The 23,182-nt window shown below is 49.4% G+C and overlaps 3 protein-coding genes, 1 long non-coding RNA gene and 1 other non-coding gene across 7 annotated transcripts; 3 read left to right on the top strand and 2 right to left on the bottom strand.

Moving 5' to 3' along the window:
• Window positions 1-498: 498 nt before the first annotated feature.
• On the bottom strand, window positions 499-4,694 carry LOC1271171 (uncharacterized). Its single transcript, XM_061658592.1, has 2 exons — window positions 4,038-4,694; window positions 499-1,486 (listed from the first exon to the last, which is right to left on the bottom strand). The coding sequence occupies exons 1-2, from the start codon at window positions 4,692-4,694 to the stop codon at window positions 1,256-1,258; spliced, it is 888 nt and encodes a 295-aa protein (XP_061514576.1). The 3' UTR covers window positions 499-1,255.
• Window positions 4,152-6,885, top strand: LOC133393462 (uncharacterized). Its single transcript, XR_009766175.1, has 2 exons — window positions 4,152-4,284; window positions 4,359-6,885. It is a non-coding gene; the product is annotated as an uncharacterized LOC133393462 (long non-coding RNA).
• On the bottom strand, window positions 5,222-11,401 carry LOC1271172 (kelch-like protein diablo). Of its 2 annotated transcripts, none has more exons than XM_061658580.1 (5): window positions 10,949-11,401; window positions 10,762-10,859; window positions 9,142-10,654; window positions 8,858-9,045; window positions 5,222-7,998 (listed from the first exon to the last, which is right to left on the bottom strand). In XM_061658580.1, the coding sequence occupies exons 1-5, from the start codon at window positions 11,006-11,008 to the stop codon at window positions 7,974-7,976; spliced, it is 1,884 nt and encodes a 627-aa protein (XP_061514564.1). In that variant the 5' UTR covers window positions 11,009-11,401; the 3' UTR covers window positions 5,222-7,973. The 2 variants fall into 2 exon arrangements, with proteins under 2 accessions (XP_061514564.1, XP_309921.4); XM_309921.4 differs by having other exon boundaries at window positions 9,142-10,657; window positions 10,949-11,368.
• A 2,808-nt stretch (window positions 11,402-14,209) lies between these two features.
• Window positions 14,210-22,383, top strand: LOC1271173 (tyrosine-protein phosphatase non-receptor type 23). 2 transcript variants are annotated; one of them, XM_061658573.1, is made up of 8 exons: window positions 14,234-14,499; window positions 14,643-18,989; window positions 20,243-20,386; window positions 20,611-20,631; window positions 20,821-20,949; window positions 21,036-21,411; window positions 21,493-21,612; window positions 21,695-22,383. In XM_061658573.1, exons 1-8 carry the CDS (start codon window positions 14,416-14,418, stop codon window positions 21,808-21,810), a joined length of 5,337 nt encoding a protein of 1,778 aa, XP_061514557.1. In that variant the 5' UTR covers window positions 14,234-14,415; the 3' UTR covers window positions 21,811-22,383. The 2 variants fall into 2 exon arrangements, with proteins under 2 accessions (XP_061514558.1, XP_061514557.1); XM_061658574.1 differs by lacking the exon at window positions 20,611-20,631 and having other exon boundaries at window positions 14,210-14,499.
• Window positions 22,384-22,985: 602 nt separating this feature from the next.
• Trnar-acg (transfer RNA arginine (anticodon ACG)) lies at window positions 22,986-23,058 on the top strand. Its single transcript has one exon. It is a non-coding gene; the product is annotated as a tRNA-Arg (tRNA).
• Window positions 23,059-23,182: the final 124 nt, after the last annotated feature.

Genomic DNA, 23,182 nt, shown 5'->3' with positions numbered 1-23,182 from the left:
ATGGATAATGGAATCCTATACAAACTACCTTCATTTATGTTATTATCTTAATGAAATTGCCCAATTATCGTACTTCTAGTAGGTTGACGCAAGCTTATACGTTGCTTATCAGGCAACACCTATGGCGGTTAGTGTCGGAAGTTGGCAAATCCTACGAACACCTCACCATAAAGTCGTCTGCACATTTGGCAGACGTTAAGAAGTGTACGAGAGTGAGTAAGTTTTAGCATCGTTGTCTGTAATGCATTATCTGTTCTCCAAATACCGAAAACGTGTTATTCAAGTACCAGAGGCGCTAAAACGGTATCTTAGGAAGGTTGGGACACACACAACGTCTACCTTACGCTTCCGGTGCAATCCGATAAAGTAATCAGCTGATAAACGATAATACTTATACGGCAATACGACCGCATGGCCATAAACATACGATGAGTAATGAAATATTGCACTTTCAGTGTCATCAGCTTAGCTCTTTACGTGAAAAGTAAAAACAGTGGCTACAAAATGTAAAACTTATCTTATTTCTACTTTTATGCGAGTAGCACACACGCTCGTACATAAATTCGTATATCATTTATCATATAAGCTCAAGGGAAATACAGAACACAAACGGGTAGGAAGGCTCAGCTTGGCTAGCAATCGGTATTCAACGTTCCGATAAGGGGATAAAACAAAAACAAACTATTCCAAAAATTACACTGTGTTAACTTACAACCAGCTTTCTAGCCGCTGTACCATCCCCTTAGCCTGCATTAAAAAAGAGGGAAACCCTAGCTAGAGGAGATATTTTGTGACACACGTGGATTACAGTTTAGAGGCGAATCTCTGCTCACACCGGAGCTGAGGATCAATACACACGCTCGGGTCCCTGTCTCATATGCCCGGTGAGAAATGGAAAGCTCCATAATTTGTTATCCTAAGTTCAGCTCAATATGATACACTAAATTAGGTCCGCTAGGCTAATCTGCTTACGTTAGTAGTATGACAACTGGACAACCGAGATGGACTTTAGCTGGTCTTTTACATTCTATTTTGCTGTACATACTTGTACACTTTAGCAGCAATAGAACACGCAGTAGGCCTTAGCACCACACACTCTTCGTTCCATCTGCCTCTCTCTCACACACACACACACATACAAACTAACTCTAGTGCGTGGCTATGAGTTAGAAACGGACGGGTGTAACGATTGCACTAGTTTCTCTCCATTCTCTCTCTCTCTCTCTCTCCTTCGAGAAGTAACCAGGCCTTAGGCTCACATTATGGAGCAGTCGAACGAACAGCAGTCGGCACAGTCGGCGCACCCGATACAATCGCCACAGCCGAAACAGTCCCCACAGTCACCGCAGCCCAGCAGTCCGCCGCAACCACAGCAGCTGCCGCAGCCGCAGTCGCACAGATCGTCACAGCCGCACAGATCATCGCCACCGTCCTCGCCGCAGCAGCAGCAGCAACAACAACCATCTGCATCGGCATCACCAGCGTCCTGCAAAGAGTAAGCAAAGCAACACGTCAAACTGGAACCACCCTAGCCACGCAAGAAGGGATGAAAGGGTCAGCATGGATCGAGGCAGGCAGGCGAACCGTACCGTAACGGTCGGTGGACTGGTGAGAACGGTCGTGGTCGTTCCAACCGTGGCGATGTCATTCAGCACCATCGGCACGAGCAGATACGTGTCGTAGTAGTACGTCGTGTGTTCCTCCTTCACGTGCTCGTCAAGGTCGGCCCGCGTCTCCAAGACAACCTCGCACAGTGGACAGTTGAAACTCATTCTCGATCTCGGGCAAAAACTTATCCCCCTCCCAACACTGTGCACGTGTGTTTTTACGTTTCTAACGCACACTGACCGTACCACAACCGCACCGGCTAACGTTGGAATCGATTCTAAATAACGCTGTACCCTTGCGACCCGCATGCGGTCATCTCTGCTGGGACTGTTGTTGTTTTGGCAGCTAAGGTGCAACCAATACGAGCAAGAAAATAGAAGGGGTCTCTTTCGTCGCAAAAGAAGCGCGACCAAAAGCAACACACAAACACACCAATACAGCAAACGGCAGCCAGCCCCTATCGAAACAACGCTCGAGGGAGATTTCGGGGGAACGTTTTGCCGCGAATGACATCACTCATACTCAATGCGAACGATGCCGGGGCATGCATGGGGCGTAAGGGCAGTAATAAAAAGAGAGAAATCCCCACGGCTGTGGTATTTTGATGCAGGGGTAGTAGCAACAACAAACACTGCTTCTACCCCCCGTTTTGTGGTGACGTTCGCGATACGTCAGAGGCTTGGGAAATAATAACATTAAGCAAATTTCAACGCAGAAATTGCCGTGAATTTTGTTCTCCCCAGATGAGCCATACAACATGCCTGCCTTCGACTATTTTTGTCTCAATTTTTGGTGTTTTTTTTCTATCGCTGTTACTTGGAATGGTTTTTGAGCTGATGAAGGTTCAGAATCAATCACTGGACCGCGATGGTACAAAAATCAGTTGTTGGAATATCATGAAGTTGAAATCCGATCCAGTTCCGGCATGAGTTTGGGTTCGGAACCGAACTCAACCGTTACGCGTTGGGTATCATCAGTTCCGAGAAAATCTCCACTACTGGAGTTTGATTCGAAATTAGTTCTAGGATTCGGGTTCGGGATTAGCCAATAAAGGTTCTTGTTCAGCATGAGATATTGATCAGTTTAAGGACTAGAGCGAGTAAAGCATTTCTCTGACCAGACTAGGATTAAAATCAGTTCCAGTAAGCGTACCGAAACGATTGCCAAATTAGTTTGGGTTCGGAATCAGTCCCAGAGCCGAGTTGGTTTCATCATTAGTCCCAGCATCTGCACGAGTTACGCGAATCTATTCTGGAGCCTTATAGGATTCGAGATAATTTCAAGGATCGTTATGGGTTCCGGTCTAGTTGCTGGAGCAGAAGAGGTTATGTATTGATTAGATACATTAGACATGATATGTGAATCATGTTAAGAACCCTTTCCGATTCTACGAGTTTACGAGACCAATGCCAGTACTGGCTAGGAACTGTTACGGGTGAAAGGGTTACGATCGGATTAAGTTCAGACTTCGTCGCAGAATCTGAATAGTTATTTGTTAATCAATTGCTGAACCTTTCAAGATTCGGAATAAATTGTAAGACCGTTCGGGATCAGTACCAAGACCGGTATAGGGTCTAATTCGCTTTCAGAGCCTTTATGGAGTTAGCATCAATTCCGACAACAGTATAGATTCGGGTAATGGCCCCAGAGCTAGAACTAGTATCGGGAATTGCTCAAAAAACGGTATGGACTAAAGATCAGTTCTACAACTGGGTTAGTTTTGGAATTAGATATTTCAAGGACTCACAGCATATTGATTTGCGTGGCACCATAACTCGGTCAGATTAACTGGTGTCTACCGGTAGTCGTAAAACATTTCTAATCAATAGTTTTCTTGAATATTCTATATTTTAGCGTAGCAACAATTCCTAAAGAACTCTCTGAATCGGTACATTGGCCAATCACATTATCAGTTTTAAAGATCCGATCATATGATGAAGGTTTGAAATGCCTTCTCTTAGTGCGACTAGACTCAGGTTTATGGTCCCTGGCAATAAATACGCACATCAACATCTGTCCACTATCTATCACTTATCACTGTTTACGCACCTCACGTTTCAAAAGGACTTCGTCTCTTACAACCGTTAAGTAATACCCTTATTTATACGTCATATCACGACCTGAACCCGAAAGATAACGTACTGTGACGATACCGATAAGATATCGACCAGATAGTTATTGTCTCAACGTCTACACGTCTGGCACGTTATGACGTCCCACAAGGTAGGGGCGGATTAAGCAGTACGCAAACTAAGCGGCCGCGTGGGGCCCCGAAGTCTCGAAGGGGCCCCTAGACACTCCCCGCTCACATTTGCTTCCCAATCTTTCTCTTGTTTAGAATTCCTCTTCTCACAACTTCTCACTCGATCCGTATGACCGCTTAGGGCCTCCCGTCGTGTTAATCCGCCTCTGCCACAAGGACGACTTACCTCCATCTGTGGAATGTATTCCTCCGTCGGTTCGCCCATCCGTCCCAGCTCTCCCACGTTCAGCTCCTGCATGTCCGGCACGGTCACGTCCGCCTCTACCGGCTCTTCCAGCGGCGTGGTAAACAGGTCCGGCGTCTCCCCAGCATCCGGTACGTCCTCGGGCACCGCTGGTTCTTCCTCGCCCTCGGGCAGGTAGTCCATCACGCCAGCCACCATCGCCAGCTCGCCGGCCGAAACCTCCACATCGGTAATCTTATCCACGGCGCGTGCCATTTTCTGCTCCATCCTTTCCATCTTGTCCATCGTTTCCTCCCCGACCAGTTCCGTCATCATCTGGCCAGCACTGTTCGTCATAGCCTCGCTGAATGCCGGGTTAATGTGGCCTCCTTCCGTGTAGATGCCCTCCGTAAAAGCCGTCACGCCCAGCTGACCGACCGGGGTTGCCGTGAACCCATCGACAGCGCCGCGTGCCATCGATGATTCTCCACCGGCCACTGCACCGACGGTTCCAGCACCATTTCCCAGCGCGTATTGGCTGAGAGACGGGGCCAGCGAACCTAAGCTTGCGAGCGATTCCGGCCGTACGTTGTCAACCGCAGCATCGGCCAGTCCCGATCTTGGACGGGAATAGGAGCTACTGACTGGCACACGCGACATCGTTTATCCCCTTCTAGACCGAACCAGCACCGACACCGAAAACCCACCGTTCACCGTGGTGGCGCAACGCAAACTACAAAATGAAAAGGTTCTCCCATTCCGCGAGATCAACCATTTTCAAACGAAATTAGTACCGGTTTGTCCATAAAGTTAACTTATCGTGCGTAAAAGATAACTAACGAAGGGAATAAATGATACCTGGCTACTACTATTATTTTCTGGCCACGCGGCTACTATGTGGCGGGGTGTAGGTGCTAATCTGCCAAATTTCATGATAAAGGTAATCTACGTCGGCATCGATCCGGTTCATGGAACCAGATTATTTAAACATGTTCTTCAGATTCTTGCCCGGTGCTCGGTGTTCCCTGTAAACAGACTTAAAAAAAATACGTTACACGCTTTTAATCTCTCCCTTTGTCTCTGTACGCAAACAAGCCTTTACTTACGCAATTTGTCATCATGTTCGATTGCACGGATTAAATACGAACAGTTAAGAGCTGTCAGCTAACACTGATTGCGTACACGTGTTTGTTATACATAGTTTTCTTCATATACTTTAATAGTTTTTGTTCACCGACCTTCGCAAAATCACATTCGTACAGCTTCATTGACCGTTTAACAATTAAATCTCTTCCTTTTCCCGTGCGTGTCGTCCCTCCGAGTCTAATAAATTAGCATGAAACTAAATCACTACATGATGAGAAAGAGCCAGCGAAAAGAAGCGAGAGAGAGAGAGAGAAAGGCGATTTTCTTAAATACTAAACACGAAAACCGTTCACATGTTTCGGTTAAAGAAAAGCAGTGGGTGAAAGGGTGTTTTTTTTTGTCTACCGAGGAAACGTTTGCTTTTATACACAATTTTAAGCCACGACAGTTGTTAGAAGCAGTTGTCACCATCACGGATTATGAGTTTTATCTACTTACACAATCGACAATGCCCTTCTTCACCATGCTGTGACACCATCGATTGTCAGGAAGATACACAACAAAAAGCGTCTATCAAGTGTACGCCGGTGTCGGCATCAATTTTGTAACAGTGTGGGGAAAGGGAAAGGGGTACACGCGGCTGGCTAATTGCTGCTGTCCGCAATTCTGAGAATTTGATCGCCCACCAAACGCATATCTTATCGGTGCGAATGCTTATCAACTAATTCTTACACCACACTGACCTTCTTCGCCGTGGGAGCGGGGAGACTGGACTGGACTGGAGCCGTGGAAGCATTATCGTACAGTGCCGGCTCTCTGCCGTCAACGTTCTCTCATTCGTTTGATTCCCCGTGGGACAGCAGATTCGATGATCTCTCGCTCTCGCCCTTCTCTGCCTCTGTTTAATTACCACTATTTTCCTAAGACTATTTTTCCACTATTAGTTCGACATTTTTTCTTCCGATTGTTCACCCTTTCGGTTAAAGAAGTGGTTAGAAACCGTTGCAAATTATCTATTCCGAACGCCGAGTAAGACTGTGAAGCACAGAAACAGAAACGGAGCATTACTTGTGTTTTATAGTAATTTCTAATACTTTCTACTGCCATACGTCTGGAAACGTTTTTCCTCTCCTATTTTTTTAATCTTTCTCTCCCATCATGAAATAAGAGCATTGTGTTTCTTCTCCGTTACACACGACACGTTTGCTTTCAGTTTAGTATTTGTTGTTCTGCTTGTTTTTTCATTAGTCCACTGCCAGTGTGCACCATCATGTGGAGAGGAAATTGAATGTAAAACTAACAAACTATAACCACGCACCGTTGCTGTGCCCATTTTCGAGCCTAGAATGAGCATTTTTGTAAGCCAAACAATACATCGCACAGAAGAAACGGAGAACGAGAAGCAGAGCGCAAACAAAACTGAAGTAACAACACATTAAGCACATGCGGTGGTATTCTTTTTTATGTTAGATGTGGGTGTGTGAGAGCGGTGCACATGAAATCACTGTTTTAACCCTAAACGCCTGAGGACGCATCTTTATCTTTTTTATCCTGCCTTGGCCTTCGTTTTTGCCCTGTTTTGTTTTGTCTAGTTGTGACAATTCCTTTCATCGTGAAGATTGAGATCTATATGCAACGTTTTAAGGGGGTGGGGTGGTTCTATATGTACAAAGTGGAAGGTTGTAATCGTGCCTACTACATGCTAAATGTATGGTATTTGATTAGATCGGACAATAGTGAAGTCAGCTAGAGCTGGCCCTTTTTTTATGAAAAAAAGAACAATATGAAACCATCAGCAAAGCAAAGGCAAAAGCAAATGATTGTGGCTAAAAAAAATTGCATCAAAAATGGAGAAAAATAAAAGGATACAACAACAAAACTTGTAAAAAAGAGTAAATGTACAAAACACATAAGCACTGTGAAGAGCCAAGTGCCAATTGGTATTTAAAAAATAAACACTTCTTTCTTGCAGTGTGTACACAAATAGTACAAAAAGAAATAAAGCAATAAAAAAAACAGACCATATCAAAAATATTGAACGTTGTTAGACAACAATTATGCAAAAAGCACTTAAATAATAGCATTTTTCTGTTGTTGTTGTTGTAGTTGCTGCTTGTAACTGTCTCTTCTTCTCTCGCCTCACGCATGTAAACACTTCCGAAAACGGAAGCAAACAAATAAACTGCTAGCTCTTTCCCTCTCTCTCTCTCTCTCTCTCTCTCGTTCTCTCTTACTTTGAAACTATCGATAAATGATCTCCCCCAATAACTTAGATTGTTTGCGTGTATGAAATTAACCGCTGTTAACGTGTATGTGAGTAGTGTGAGTCGCGCTTTGAACCGAAATCAAAATCGGATGGACTTGAACTCTACCTGCCTTCCAAAACTTGATCAGGGTTTGCTGCTATCTAGTGTACGTTATGTGGTATGGATTTACTCTAAACTTGCCCCCTTCCTTCCTAAGCATTATTTTGCCTGCAATTAAACTTCCCCTACGCACCGACTGGCAGTGTAGTGTGGAGGAGCGACAACTACCTTTTAATTTAACCTTTTTTTGATTTAAACCGTCTAACCTTTGCCTGCCTTGTTGTCTCCTTTTTGTTTTGTTTTTGCTCATCTCTGCCCATACGTCTTCCTCTTTACTTACTAAAAACACAGCAAAAACTTATAATACGCGTGTCCGCTTTTTCCTACAAACACACACACACACACACGCACACACACAGTTTGCTCATTTGTACGGACCACTTCTGTTCCACGGCACATCGCCGAACTGCCGCACCGTGCGCTCCTGCCTCGCGCCGCCCGACGGCGTAGCAGCGCAGAAGCTGGCCGCATGTGTTTTGTGTGAATGTTAAACAACGGAATCTTTGCGAATCCTAAAAGTAAAGGTAAGTAAAGAAAGAGGTTGTATGATTGTTAAAACAAAACTAATATGAGCAAAACAAAAACCCAAAAACCACCACGAAGCCAAGCGCGCGCACAAGAGCGGTGGTGACCTTGCCGCGGTGATGGGTGAAGAAGCGGTGTGTGGTGAATGGGATGGAACGTGTGAGAAGCGTGATGAAGGATGAAGTCGGGCGAAAGATGGGGGAGAAAGGGGGGAGAATGATGAGAAAGTCGCGTGAACGGTGTGATGGGAGGCGGTTTGGCGATGATTTTCAAAATGACACTTTGCACACACGCTGCTAATTATAGAACGGCGAAGACGAAACTTAGAAAAGAAAAGCGCACAAGCGAAAGAATGAGGCTTCTTTATGAAACTTTGAACGCGTACTGAAGAGAAACAAAATTTTGCTTGTTTAAAAAAAGCATAAAAAAGAAAGAAAACGCTGACTAAAGCATTAACTGACTCATGAATAGCGTGTGGCGTATTTTTAGAGGCTCCTTTCCCAGCAACGTTAAACGCTTTTAATGCTAAACTTCCAGACGTACAGTTCGATGTACTGGCCTACACTTGTTTTCCCCCCTCCTTTCGTTTAACAACCATTTTCTTCCTATCACAAACAAATCGCACTCCCCCCCACGGACGGATAGGAAATAGAAGGTTCCATCAATACATGGTCGTTTGCGGAATTGCACACAGATTACGGATGAGGGCAGGGCAAAGGAAAACACGGGAGATTGAGAGAAAGAATCCAGAACACGACTGCTGGGGGTTAGAGGGCAGGCAGGCAGAGAGACAGACGGAGACAGCGAGAGAGGGAGACAGAGATAGAGGCAAAAGCGACTATTTACCACATGTAGTTCTCGGTTTGGGGTGCGCGCATCACACCGACGCCGCCACCGAGCCGGCGATAGTTCATGCAGCCGCACAGGCGCCACTGGTTCGTTTCCGGATCGTACACCTCGATCGTCTTCAGGTAGGCGGTACCGTCAAAGCCGCCGACGGCGTACAGCTGACCGTTCACCACCGCTAGTCCAACCTGTGTTTGGGGCAAAAGCACATTTTTGTTTTAAACAATTGCCGTGCGCCAATATTCAACTAAAAAAAAAACAATAACTCGCAATCCACGCCTTACCCCACTGCGTCTGGACGTCATCGCGACGATCGGGCTCCAGGAGTTGGTGTGCGGGTTGTACCGCTCCGCCGACGAAAGCTCCATACAGTCGTCCCGTCCGCCGACGGCGTAGATGAAGTTGTTGAACACCGCGCAGCCGAGATGTTTCCTTCGCGTCGACATCGGGCTGACCGCGCACCACTTGTTCTGCCGCGGATCGTACCGTTCGACCGTGTTGAGCGGGCACTGCCCATCGGAACCGCCGATCGCGTACAGGTAGCCGCCGAGCACGGCCACCGCCACCCCGAGCCGGCGCGTCGTCATCGGCGCCACCTTGGACCATTTGTTCTCCTTTGGGTCGTACCGCTCGACGTGGTTCAGGCACTGCACCCCGTCCTGGCCGCCGACCGCGTACAGGAAGCCGTCCAGCACCGCGACCCCCACGCTGGTGCGGCAGCTCGTCGTCGGGGCGACATCGCAGGACCACTGGTTCGTTTGCGGATCGTACCGCTCGATGCTGTTCAGGTAGCTCTGCCCATCGTGGCCCCCGACCGCGTACAGCAGATCGTTCAGCACGGCGACCCCGACGCCGCAGCGCCGCTTGCTCATCGGCGCCACCATCTTCCAGTCGGCCGTTTCCGGATCGAACCGCTCCACGGACGCGATCGCATCGCCCGAGCACCAGCCACCGACCGCGAACAGGACCTCGCCGCGGCGCGTCGGCTTCCGTGGCCGGGTGCGCGGCCCCTGCATGAGCGGGCGCTCCTGCGGCAGCAGCAGATAGTTCTTCGCCTCGTCCACCAGATCGCGGCACGCTTCGTCCGACCGCACCAGCAGATCCGACCCGACCGTGCCGACCAGAAACTTGGGGCTGAGCAGCGGCATCCGGACGTGCTGCAGGACCTGCGCCAGATGCTGGCGCCGGTCGGCCACGTTATACTTCAGCCAGGCCATCACCGCATTAAACACCTGCTCCTCCGATCGCACGTTCAGCTCGTCGCTGCAAATGATGTCCACCAGCTGGCCGACCGGCAGCAGCAGAAACTCCTCGCTCTCCATCACCTCCTGGAAGTTGTGCTGCGTGAACTTGTCCGCGATCCGGAGCAGCTCCCGGCAGGAGTGCGTATCGGCGAACGCCCGTATGCCGAGACAGTTCTCCGGGTCGAGCTGGCGCTTCAGAAACTCGCAGCAGATGTCCTGTATTTCGGCCAGCTGCAGCAGGCAGGCGGCCGGCAGCAGCGGCTGCACGTTCGACTCCTCCACCACAATGTGCGAGGTGTAGCAGAAGTCGATCAGCAGCTCCATCGCGTTCTCGTCGATGTCGCAGATCGTCACCTCGGTCTGGCGCGACTCCTCCAGCTCACCCGTAAACATCGCCCGGAAGTACGGGCTGCAGGCGGACAGGATCACGCGGTGGGCGAAGATTTTGCGCCCCTTCACGTTGATCACGACATCGCACAGCTCCCGGTGGCGGCGCAGCACGTTCAGCTCCTGCAGCGTCACCCGGGGATGCTTCTCCGATGTGTGCGATAGTCTGCTGGAAGGGTTTTGGAGAGAGAAGAAAGGAAAATAGATCATTAGAGAGATTTTGGAGTTGGACGAGGCCTCGCCGGCATCGCAAAGGCATCTACTACTACTAACCTCGCCGGTGACGGTGGCCGGTCCGATATGAGCACGTCACCCATTCTGTTACCCGCAAGGCGCAGCGGGGCAGAGGCCCAACCCCACACGGTATCTATCTGCAAAGAAGAAGAAGAAGAAGAAGAAGAGACGGTATGTTTAGAACGAATTTGATCGAGATGCAATCACTTGGTACGGACTGTGCAACCTTTTTCTTTTTGGGACTAAGACCCGTTGCCATTAATTGCACAAAGGTTACTTGGACCATCAGAGAGGAAAATCCCAAGATCGCCTCTTTATTGTGCACTGAAAATTCTTCCGTCCGCGAATGACGAAGCGCAACTAAAAACTGTAAGAACCTGTCCTCCGTGCCGTTCGATCCGCGGGCCCGGATAGCGGTAGTGTTTTCTAACGTTCCTTTCCAAACAGGTTAATTCGTGCTGGTGCGCCGAAACGGCAACGGGCACAGAACGTGGCAGCAGCAGCCGCGGTTCTAAAAACGAGTTCCCGAGATTTGTTTCCCGGCTGGTTTTTGGCCGGGCCGTGACGATGCGATGCAGCCGGACTCTGACCCGGTGTGGCGATAACGGTGCTCCCACTGGCTGGCTGCAGTGTTGTTGCGGTGTAAGCCCTCGCTTGCGCGCAACCAAGGTACGCAACCAGTAAAGTGTGTGACACAAATAATGCGTCATCGAATGAATTTAATTTGTTTGTAAGAATATAATTGGATTTGTTTTAGCTTTTAAAATTAATACATTGGAACACTAAGATTTATTGTTATAAATTACTTTACAGTTTAAAAAAAAGCCGTAATAATGTTTACAAATTTCATGTTTGTTTAAGTAATTGAATGGTCGTGCGTTTCAGTTTCTTTTCTCAAGATATTATTGTCGGATTTTTGTTGTATCTTCTCGACATTATGATTTAGGCCCGTGGCAGTTTCCATCTGATGCGATTTTATCAGACGAATTTTACACGAAATTTGACCGATAACGTCGGATGTGCGATTCGGTCGTACGACGGAATCAATATTTTTTGAAGCCGTCGGATCATCGCATCCGATTTTATCTGTCAATGTAATTATATAGGTTATGGCGGAACAATATCAAATTGTTTTTTTTTTTTTAAATTATGGATGATCTTCCGGAGTCGCATGTGTCCGGAGTCGCCCGAAGTCACCCAGAGTCGTGCGAAGTCGTCCGGAAGATACAATAACTGTCAGATAATACATCACAGCAACCAGCTGATGTGCAATGTAAACAAATAACGTTTACAAAATCGCAACTAAATCCATTAAATGACTTCAATGACTTCCAGCCAACAATTCATCATTTCCTCGAATTAGAGAATGTTCTGCTTAAAAAAATATTCTTATTAAGTGAATTTCGAAAGCGGATTTTGTATCTCCCCCAACCCTTTAGCTATATCTGTCAGATATTTAACTTGTCAAATAGTTCATTTCGCTGTATATTTCACCTCGTGTAGCCTCGTGGCGATGACTTCGGACAACTCTGGATGACCCCGGATGACTCCGGATGACTCCGAACGACTCCGGATAACTCCAGACGACTCCGAAGGCCTCCGGGCGACTCCAAATCCGGGAGACTCTCGGGCGACTCCAACTCCGGATAATGCTGGGAGGACCTACCTTCCGGAGTCGGTTCCGAAATTATCGGAATCGGAACTATTCAAACAATTGAATCGACAATTCAACCTCTGTTGCAGTTTAATCTGAGCTGATAATTCCAGCTTGTCTTGGCGAAATTTTTAAGAACTTTTATAAGTAGTATAAAAGTCTTTCACAATATTGAATAATCATTGTATCTCAACAAATACTTCCCAAAATTAGCCTCCAATTTCGTGCTGTAGACAACGCTGTGTACTGCACTGTACATTAGCGCAGATGCAATTTGCAAGGATTCTAGAGCAGCAGCAGCAGCAACACACCATCTGCTTCGCGTGGAAAACGGCAAATCGCAGAAGCCGGTGCGCGATGATGGTATTGATTGTTTCTCCCAGCCAACGAAAAGGGGTGGGAGGGGAATGATGGGTAACATTGCAACCCGTTTTCATCGTACCCCATGCAACCTCTCCCTCGAATCCTAGGTCCAGCTAGGTCACAGAATTATTCAATTTAATTTAATTTAGAGCTGCTTCTCCGCACAACCTCGCTCTTAAACATTCTGCTGATCCCATGTGCACACCCAATTTTCCACGCACACACACACACACACACACACACACACACAGTACGACACGATCCTTGACCTGGTGCGCCGGGGGAAGGGATGATTTTTGCACGAATTTAAGCCGCTGGTTGCACAATTGTAGCCCCGTTTGGCATCCCACCCTCCACCCCACTAGCTTTACAATAGAAAAAAACCCACCCACTTCTTACCTTTGTAACTTTTATTCACACCACGGTGGCGAGCGGAAGCGGGCAGCCCTCTCTTTCTTTCTGTCGCGCGCGCACACACACGGGCACACACACACGCACTCTATCTCGGGGGACCGCCCGTAAACCCTTTCCGCGCTTTGACTACACCTTTTATTTTACGCGAAAAAAAACACACGCACAACACGGATGTGTTTGTGTGTGTGGATATCGCCGTTCGGATTCTTCTCCCACACACACACACTCTTCGCTTCCTCCGCACGCACGTCTTCTCGGCCCCTACCCTTCTGCTGCTGCTGCTGCAGCACACCAAAAAGGGCACCAAAAAGGGTTTCCTTTCTTCACCTCTCTTCACTGCACATCTGCCACACAGTGTTGAACAGCGGGGGTGGTGGTGGTAGTAGCAGGGCGGCAGCACACACTGGACGATGCTGGCGGGACCATCTTTTTCCCCCAAAAGCGCAATTACGCTTCCACCTTCTTCACACCCGAACCGCGAAACACTCTCGCAGGGGGGCTTTTCTCTTTTTTCACTGCTTTTTCACGAACGCACACACACACAGCAGGAACACACTTTTGCACGCAATTGCTCACTGATGTTCCTGTTCTTGTTGGGAGGTCGTTTCGTTTTCGATTTCGATTGTGTCGGCTGCTTCGACCTGGCGGAAGATGATCACCAAACACTCTTTTCACCTTAAACACTGCAGCAAGGTGCAGTTTCCTTTTTTTCGGAAGGGTTCAGCTAGGTGAACAATTATATTTTCGTTCCCTTCCGTGTCGTACGCGAAAATGATGATGATGATGGGTTTGTTTGACAGGCGCGAGCGAGCGAAAAGGCTCAGCGCAGGCAGACGGGTAAGAGAAGTATTCAACCCGAGGTGTCGTAAACGCGTGCACAGGAAAATTATTATTTTTTTTGATTATTTCTCGTAAAAAGCAAAGTTTTCTGCCTCCAAATTCATCTTAATTTCATAAGAATAATATATTTTATTTTTTGAATACCTAAAATTTCTTTTTTCGTGTGTTTTTCTAAAAATCAACACCATTCCCGCATCGTTGCGTTTAACAGCAGTCCCACCGTGCCTGATCGGCTGTTGTTTTGTCAGGCAAAGAAAAAAAAACAACAAACCGATTCCGTTCTTTGGAGAAGAAAGAAGAGAGAGTGTGTGAATATCGCTGGGTAGTGTGTTTGTGCAAACGTTCGGGGTTTTCTTAAATTCACCGTGATAGAGCGTCCAGATTGAGGATCACCCGAGTGTCCACACCAGTCCGCCCCACCAATGGAGGCCGTGCCGCGGATGCCGATGGTTAGCTTCGAGCTGAAAACCAGCCCGGAGCAGACCAACTTTTCCTCCCTCAAGCAGGTAGGCAGGATGCAGGAGGCGATGGGGGGAGTGGCAAATGAATCATCGTTTTCTATGGAGGACGTCACAGCTCAGCCTGTCGTAAATTAAATTAGCATTTGCTGCAATGACCTCGCTCGTTCTTTATCTTCCGTCCCCGACAGTACATTGCGGAGTACTACCAGGAAGATCCGGCCTCGTACAGCAAGGAATGCTATCAGCTCGAGCAGCTCCGGGGTAATGCCGTGCGGCCGACGCGCGACGTCGACGGGACGGCCACCGTCCGCCGCTACTACTGCCAGCTCCACTCGATCCAGAACCGGTTTCTGCTCGGGGCGGTGAGCGAGGGCCAGCAGCTGCTCACCTTCCACTGGAAGGACCTGTACTCCGGTGCGACGCTCACGAAATGGAACCTCAAGTACGAGATGGCGGCCGTGCTGCACAACTTTGCCGCGCTGCACACGCAGCTCGGGGCGGCCGAGGGCCGGGCCGATCCGGAAAGCATGAAGAAGGCGTGCACCCACTTCCAGTGTGCGGCCTGGGCGTACGGGTACGTGAAGGACAACTACCCGCTGCTGCTGCAGGGCGACCTGTCGACCGAGCTGCTCATCTTCATGCAGGCGCTCTGCCTGGCCCAGGCGCAGGAGTGCATCATGGAGAAGAGCCTGTGCGACAACCGGAAGTCGGGCATCATCGCGAAGGTGACGGCACAGATCGTGAGCTACTACAATTCGGCGCTGGCGGCGCTGCTCACGCAGAGCGGGGACGACGGGCGGGTGCAGGACATTGTCGGCAGCAAGCAGTTTAAGGAGTGGCGGCGCTACGTGCGCTTTAAAATCTCCTACCTGTCCTGCATACTGCTGCTGTACCAGGGGCAGCAGTCGGAGGAGCAGCAGAAGATGGGCGAGCGGGTCGCGCTGTACCAGGCGTCGTTCGACAAGCTGGAGGAGGCGCGCAAAGAGTCGAAGGGGCTGGCGAACATTGAGCAGGTGAACGACGCGCTGCAGTTCACGATGGACGTGGTGGAGGCGAAGCGAAAGGCGGCGAAAAACGAGAACGAGTTCATCTACCACGAGGAGGTGCCGGATCTGAGCGCGATCACGGCTGTGCAGGGCGCGAACCTGGTGAACGGGATCGCGTTCAACGTGACCGACCCGGAAGCGATGGGCGAGGACATCTTCCATCGGCTGGTGCCGATGAAAGCGCACGAAAGCAGCTCGATGTACAGCGAGGAGAAGGCTACGCTGCTGCGCACGATCGGCACCAAGCTGGACGATAAGGAGGTGGAGCTGCAAACGTTTATCGACTCGCTGAACTTGGACGCGATTGAGGCGCCACGGACGGCGGATGATAAGCGACTGCCCCAGGGGCTGGTGGATCGTTGCGCGGAGCTGCAGGCGAAACCGAACGCCATCAGCGATCTGGTGCAGTCGATGTCGACCCTGGCCGATACCTGCTCGGACGTGGAACTAACGCTGAAGGAGATCAAGAATCTGCTCCGGCAGGACGAAATCCGGGAGGAGCAGTATCAGGCCAAGATCGGGCAGCGCTCGAACGGTGGCGCCCACATGGTCGAGCTTGGGCGCGAGCTGGCCAAGTACCAGGAGGCGCACAACAAGGCGGGCGAAAGCAACGACACGCTGCGGAAGGCGATGGGACTGCACGTGCACAATCTGAAGATACTGTCGCAGCCGCTGCCGGACATTAAGGCGCAGATCCCGGTCTGCACCGAGCAGTTCGACGAGGCGGTCTTCCAGGAGCTGAACACGATCGTGCAGAAGGTGAAGGAAATGAAGGTGCAGCGCATCAAGCTGTACCAGGAGCTGCGGCAAAACATCACCGACGACGACATCACGTCGCAGCTGATCGCCCTCGAGGGCGGTGGGTCGGAGCAGAAGCAAAAGATGGAGGAGCTGTTCCGGAAGGAGCTCGGCAAGCACGATCAGCTAGTCGGTTTTCTGGAGCAAAACATGAAGGCGCAGGGAAACATACTGAAAGCGCTGACCGAGGTGTACGCCAAGTGTGCGCCGGCACTGAAGAGCCTGTCCGATGTGAAAACGAAGCGCGATCAGTTCTTCTCCTCGCTGTCCGCCTCGTTCGACGTGTATGAGGATTTGCTGTCGAAGAGCGCCAAGGGGCTGGAGTTTTACCGCAAGCTGCAGAGCAACGTGCAGAAGCTGTACTCGCGCGTGAAGGCAGCCTGCGACGTGCAGGAGGAGGAGCGCAACCAGAAGCTAAAGTCGAGCAATGTGCTGAAACGGTCGTCGATCGATAGTGGAGCGGTGGGAACGATCGGTGGTGGTGCTGGGGGCATTTCGAGCACTGGTAGCGGTGGTGGAAGCGGAGGTCCAAAGCTGAAGGACTATCTGAAGGCGGGCACCATCAGCTTGGGGTCTATAAAAGCGGCAGGTGTGGATAAGAAACCGGCGACCCATTTACCATCCGTGCGACCTGCTCCGGTTGGTTCGGAAAGTAACGCGCCGGTGGTAGGGATTGCGGGAGGCGGTACGGGAGGATACTATCAGGATTCGTACACCAATTATCATCAGCAGTATCACCAGCAACAACAACAACAACAACAACAGCAACAACAGCAAATGCAATATGGAGGTAATTCCAACATGTCCGTCGCAGGAACAGGGTATGAGTACAGTCAGTACGCTACCCTGAACCAATCTCAGCCACAGCCATCTGCCACTGGCTCCACCGTTGCCACGGGATACGTTAATCCAATGTACCAAAATCAAACCTCCACGAACTATTACTACAACAACAATCAGGCACAGGTGCCTCAGTCATCAAACACAACCGGATACGACTACGGCCAGTACGGTCAACAGCAAATGCCCCCACCGGCGCAACAGCCCTCCCCAGCTCCGTCGGCGTCATCCGCTTCGTCCGACGTGGCCCAACAGCAGGCCTCCTGGGGCCAGCTGAATCAACAGTTTTCTGCCATGAATCTCCAACAACCGACGGCGGATGGAAGTTACGCGAATCAAACCGCCGGCACGAGCTCCAATCCGGGCTATTCACAGGTAGCGGCTTATCAGAGCTCGGTTGGAGTTAATCAACAGCAACAACAACAACAACAACAACAGCAATATCCAACTGTATCACAACCCAACGCCTACCCTACACCTTACCCGACATCTTCGAACGAATCAATGACGTCCGTGTCTTCGTCGCAGGATGCCGCCGTCACCGCCGCCTACGGAAACTACGGACAAACAGTGCCCCAACAGCAAGCGTATCAGCAGCCCGCACCGCAGCAAACGTACGGCGCCGGCTCCTCCACCACCCCGTACTACCAGCAAGCGCCTTATCAGACGGAACAGACTGCCTCGTACGGGTCGCATCCGGGATATTCGTACAATCCGCAAACCGGTGCGTACGACTACACCAGCGGCTTCCAGTGCGATTCGAACAACGCAACGGCCGGCTCGTACGCGAACCAGTACGTGTCCAATCCGCAGCTTGGCAGCAGCAGCATGGCCACCACGTACTCCGCATCCGGCCAAACAGCGGCACCAGCATCGGTTGACTCATCTGCCTCCCAGCCGTATCAGCTTTCCACTGGCGGCACTCCAGCGCCCTCCGCGTACCCACAAGGACAGCCCGCGAATGCAACTTCATCCTACTACAACACAACCAGCGGTGCAGCAACCTCCGCCGGCTACTATCACCAAACGTCCACCTACTCCACCGTGCAATCGAACCAGTATTTAGCATCGCAACCCGATCCGGTCACCGTGGTGCAGCAGAGCCCACTGCCGCCAGCGGCGCACAGCACACCGAACGACCCCACGGCCAATGTGGCGCACTATTCGCATCACACCAACTCGTACGTGGATAGTACGGGATCGCAAAATACAACAACGACCACCGCATCATCATCATCCTCCTCCACCACCCAGCAGCAGTCGGTCGTGTCGCCGCAAACGACGCAGTCGAAAAATATTGACCTCCTGTCGGGGATTGATTTTTCGCCCGCGCTAGTCCCACCGATTGCGGCACCAATCTTGCAGCCCCAACCAACGGCCGGTTCGATCGTGGGCAGCACCGCAGTCGATGGGAGTGAAGCAGCGGCCAGCGTTATTCTTACCCCAACGAAAGCTACGGTTGTGGAGAAACTGGTTGTGGAAAAGGCGGTCGTTCCAGACCCGACTCAAACCGTTCCGACCGCTGTGCCCACTGCGTGCCCGTCGGTGATTGGGGAGCGCAAACCAAGCCTGGACAACCTGTCGCTCTGCTCCGATCTGAGCTCCAGCTTCGACTGGGAAAGTGCCTCGGTGTGTGGTGCGACCGCTTCGGTGTCCGGTGCCGCCGCCAACCCGGCGGACAATGTGTTTCTGCGCCCCACCAAACCGGACCCGTTCGAGGATGGGGCGACGCTCAAGTGGTTCCACAAGGAGGTGGAGCGGTTGGAGAAGTTTGTCGAAACGAGCGGCGTGAAAACGCTGAACGGCACGACCCCGCTGGATAGCAAGTGGAAAGAGCTGCAGGATTTGCTGGTGAGTTTGGGGTCTAGTGAGGGGTAAAGTTGCATTATCCGGAGTCGTTCGGAATCGTCTGGAGCTGTTTGGAGTTGCCCAGAGTCACCCAGAGTCGGAGTCGTCCGGAGTCATCCGGAGTCGTCCGAAGTCATCTGAAATCGTCAGGAGCCTCTCGCAATTGTTCCCAGTCGTCCGTAGTGGTCCGGAGTCGGCATTAGAAACAAAGATACGAAATGATTAAAACACAATTAAAAGAAATTCCTGATCACAAGCATGTTATACCGAACAGCTCCAATTGGCTCCGACCGTCTCCAATCGACCCTGGACGACTCCGAATGACTTCGACTCCAAACGACTCTGGACGATTCCGGACGAATCTGGACGACTCCAGACGACTCCGACTCCGGGCGGAACTAGTGGTTCCAATTTTCGAAGTAGTGCTCGGATCGGATCGAAGTAGTGCTCCAGAGAGCACATCACTAGTTTTGAGTTTCAGAAGTAGTGATGGGAAAAAAATGAAATTATCGTCGGAATTGATTCCGGCTAGCTCCGAAGTTTTCTGGAATCGATTCTGGATAGTAGGTTCGGGATCAGTTTTCCCGAATCGATTCTGAAATCGGCTTCGGAATTGGTTTCGGAATCAGCTCCGGAATAGCAATCGGCTCCGGAATTGACTCTGAAATCGGTTTCGGAATCAGAATCGGTTCTGGAATTGGAATCTGTTCCGGAATCGAAATCGGCTCCAGATTCTGAATTGGCTTCGGAATTGGTTTCGAAGTCAGCTCCGGAATCGCAATCGGCTCCGGAATTGACTCCGAAATCGGCTTCGGAATCAGAATCGGTTCCGGAATTGGAAGCGGTTCCGGTATCGAAATCGGCTCCAAAATCGGAATAGGCTCGGAAATCAGAATCGGCTTTGAAATTGGAGTCGTTTTCGACATATCCATAAGAATAGGCGCTTGGGTCCAATGATGCTACGTATTGATAGCCACAAAGAATCAAAATTTACTTGTCAACGATTCATTCTCATAGAGATTCCCGGGCTGATTTCGCTTCAGAAACTTCTTATTTCAATTTAAGAACTGATTCTCATTCTAGAGCTAATTCCAATTATGGAGTCAATTATGATTCCGTTGCCCGACCAAATTGTTATTCCTAGGTCGAGTCCTGAGTCGATTCTGATTCCAGAATCGGCTCCGGAGTCGACTCTGGAATCAGCTCTGGAATTAGTGCAAAAGACTCGGATAATGACTCATTTTCCCATGCTGCAGGTAAAGGAAGAGGCAAAGCGGCAGGTGAGCGTGGCCCGCCTGTTTCCGGAAAAGAATCGCTCGATCGACTGCGTCCCGTACGATCACGCCCGCGTACAGCTGTCCACCGATACGGACAATTACATCAACGCGGTTTACGTAAAGGTGAGTTCGTTTGTTTCGTTTGAAGATCGCAAAAAAAAGGACAAGCTTATGTGGTAACCGGACATGATCGCGAAAATTCTACTTGATAGCAATGGAAGTGGAAAGAAGTCTTTATTTGAAACAACAAACAAAAATCGATTCCTTGGACTTTGTGTTTAATTTTCCTTCCGTTCTTTTTTTCAAACTTTTTCACCTTTTTTAACCAAAAAAAATATAACAAAAAGTTTCAAAAGGATTCAAAATTGGTAAGTTTAAGTTTCTCCACCCGGCCTCGCCACTATTGCCCTTTATTATACCTGGCTAGCTTCATTTTCCACCATACAGATCATACAAAACGCTACTAGAATTGATTATTGTTTGAAGAAAAGCGAGTGGAGCTTATTTGGATGTAATATTATTACCATAAATTTGTTCTCCCTCTTCCCTCACAACAGGACCTTGGGTTTGGCTGCCCTCACTTCATTCTCGCCCAAGCGCCGCTACCGAACACGGTGAACGATTTTTGGAACATGATCTGGTCCCAGAAGTCGAACGTGATCGTCTGTCTGCATACCGCCAACGAGGTAAGCTGTGTGCTTTTGCTGCATTTTAGCACAAAATTAAGCAACTATACAACGATCGCTCCATCCTTCCCCCACCTTCTCTAAAGCTGCTGGATCCCTTCTGGCCCACGGAAGTCGGCAAAGAGCTTAGCTACGGTGACGTATCGGTAACGCTGATGAAGCAGTTCGACCTAACGCACTGCACCGAGCGTACGCTGCGCATCAGCATGCTCGGCTCGGACTACTCCCTGACCGTGGCACTGTTGCAGCCGAAGCTGTGGCCTAAAAACTCGCCCGAACAGATACTGGGCGTGGCGCAGAACCTGATCGACTCGTACCGCCAGTACAACCAAGAGCAGAAGCTACCGCCGCAGCTGCGTCCGCTCGTGCTGAACTGCCTGAACGGGACCGATCGGTCGAGCCTGGTGACGGTGGCGATCGTCACCATACTGGCGACCCAAACCAGGAAACCGCTGCTGATAAGTATGTGAAAACAAAACCAAGAGCGGCACAATTTCACGATACACTAACACACTTTTGCCTGTGGCAATTTTTGTTTTGCAGATGTGATCGACATTTGGTACCGGATCTGCTGCCAGCGGAAGGGTGCACTGCGCGATCCGAACTTGATACAGCTGTCCTATCAGATCGTGCTTAATAACGGGCATGGCATACTGAACAAACGTAAGTGCCGTGCAGCTTTGGAGCGATTGTTTTAGTTTTTAATTGTTAACGTGTTTCATCTACTCCATTTCCACTGCGACAGGTGGCATCCTGACGTCGTACCAAATGAAGTCGGCCCAGGTGGCAAGCAGCACCGTCAAGGAGGAAGCCAACAACGATCCGTTTAAAGATCTCGACCCACTGTGGAAGCTGAAGTAGTGTAGCGCGCACAATAACGGGGAAGGGATCGTTTGTGCTACCCGGCGAGATTGCTGTGATTGAAACTCGCTTGCTGCTAACTGCTCGAGGGAACGATTCCATTGATTCCGCGTGCATCGTGTAGGGATTGGGAAGGAAATTCTCTGTTATTCATTGCATAGATCGCTTGAAGGCGCGCATCTTTTGCACCGACGCTATTTAATCATACTCTTTGCATTGCAGCAATTATTCCATTTTTATTCAAACGTCTACACAATTCTATTTCGACTATTATTCCAAATTGTTGACCATTTATTTGGGTATATAATGTATAATGTAAACGTATATTTATTTATATTGCTAGGCAGCGGAATGAAGAGCAATAATATGCTGGATGAACAGCACACCACCACCACTTGGTTGGAAGGGAGTTGTATTTAAGCATAATAGACGCAATTTTATTTTTCGTTAAAAGAAAGACAGAGAGAGAGAGAGAGAAAGCGAAGAGAAGAACAAAGCGTGAAAAAACGAGGTAGAAGCCTGGGTTTTTTCGTTTGGCAATAAACTATATCTATTATTTCTATCGTAAAAGGACATTAACGCCTCTGCTACCCACGTTTACGCTTGTCTGTGAGAAAGAAAACAACGACACTGTTTTTAAAAATCATAAAACTCACCTCACCCCTTTCGCTTTTATGGAGCTAGAAAAAAGATTACCCAGGATACTGGGTCCGGTTGGATGACGGGATGTAGTTGGTGGTGGACCGTTCACAAATCAGCTACCCCTAACAACAAGGCCGTTCATTCATCATCAGCGTCGACGCGATTCAGGTCATTTCAGGATCACTCTGCCCCCTTTAACCGCTGATGTGCCGCCCGGATGAATATGCATGTTTGCCGGAAGGGTGGCAGAGCATAAATTACCGCCATTGTAGGAAGAACAACACAGCAATCACTACCCGAAATGCGTTCAAGGATGCATAGAATTTGATTTTTTTTTTGTACCGCTTCTCCTCACTGTTTTAGAGGATGTTAACCGGAAGCCTAAGGGGCTTTAAAAGGGTAGTGGAAAAATATTAAGTTAAAAAGAACATTTATTGTAAAGAATTATAAGTTTAATAAATTCATTGCCATCCGGACTTAATGTGTAAGCGTGAGAGGTGCCGGTTTGTCAATAAGCGTCTCTCTTCCCAACAGGTCCTGTGGCGCAATGGATAACGCGTCTGACTACGGATCAGAAGATTCCAGGTTCGACTCCTGGCAGGATCGTCACTTGAACTTTTTTTTTATTTTCAATTAATTAAGAAAATATAATTTCGTTACAATATCTAGAAAAAAAACACACACACAAACACAACCATCACAATCAATTAAATTAATCGAATGTTTTTCC

Source organism: Anopheles gambiae, chromosome 3 (genome assembly GCF_943734735.2).
Source record: "Anopheles gambiae chromosome 3, idAnoGambNW_F1_1, whole genome shotgun sequence".
Taxonomy (NCBI): domain Eukaryota; kingdom Metazoa; phylum Arthropoda; class Insecta; order Diptera; family Culicidae; genus Anopheles; species Anopheles gambiae.
The sequence above is the reverse complement of the archived record's forward strand: the minus strand, read 5'-3'. Positions and strand labels throughout refer to the sequence as shown.

Bases quoted from the DNA above. Each gene is read 5' to 3' on its own strand.
- LOC1271171 (XM_061658592.1), bottom strand. From the start codon at position 4,694: ATGTCGCGTGTGCCAGTCAGTAGCTCCTATTCCCGTCCAAGATCGGGA. The intron at 1,487-4,037 runs GTAAGTCGTCCT...TACTCTTTGCAG, and splicing joins AATACATTCCACAGATGGAG to GACGCTGGTGATGCCGATGC.
- LOC1271172 (XM_309921.4), bottom strand. From the start codon at position 11,008: ATGGTCCAAGTAACCTTTGTGCAATTAATGGCAACGGGTCTTAGTCCC. The intron at 10,860-10,948 runs GTTGCACAGTCC...TCTTCTTTGCAG, and splicing joins TTAGTCCCAAAAAGAAAAAG to ATAGATACCGTGTGGGGTTG. The intron at 7,999-8,857 runs GTAAATAGTCGC...CTTTACTTTTAG, and splicing joins CAAACCGAGAACTACATGTG to GATTCGCAAAGATTCCGTTG.
- LOC1271173 (XM_061658573.1), top strand. From the start codon at position 14,416: ATGGAGGCCGTGCCGCGGATGCCGATGGTTAGCTTCGAGCTGAAAACC. The intron at 20,950-21,035 runs GTAAGCTGTGTG...CCTTCTCTAAAG, and splicing joins GTCTGCATACCGCCAACGAG to CTGCTGGATCCCTTCTGGCC. The intron at 21,412-21,492 runs GTATGTGAAAAC...TTTGTTTTGCAG, and splicing joins CAGGAAACCGCTGCTGATAA to ATGTGATCGACATTTGGTAC.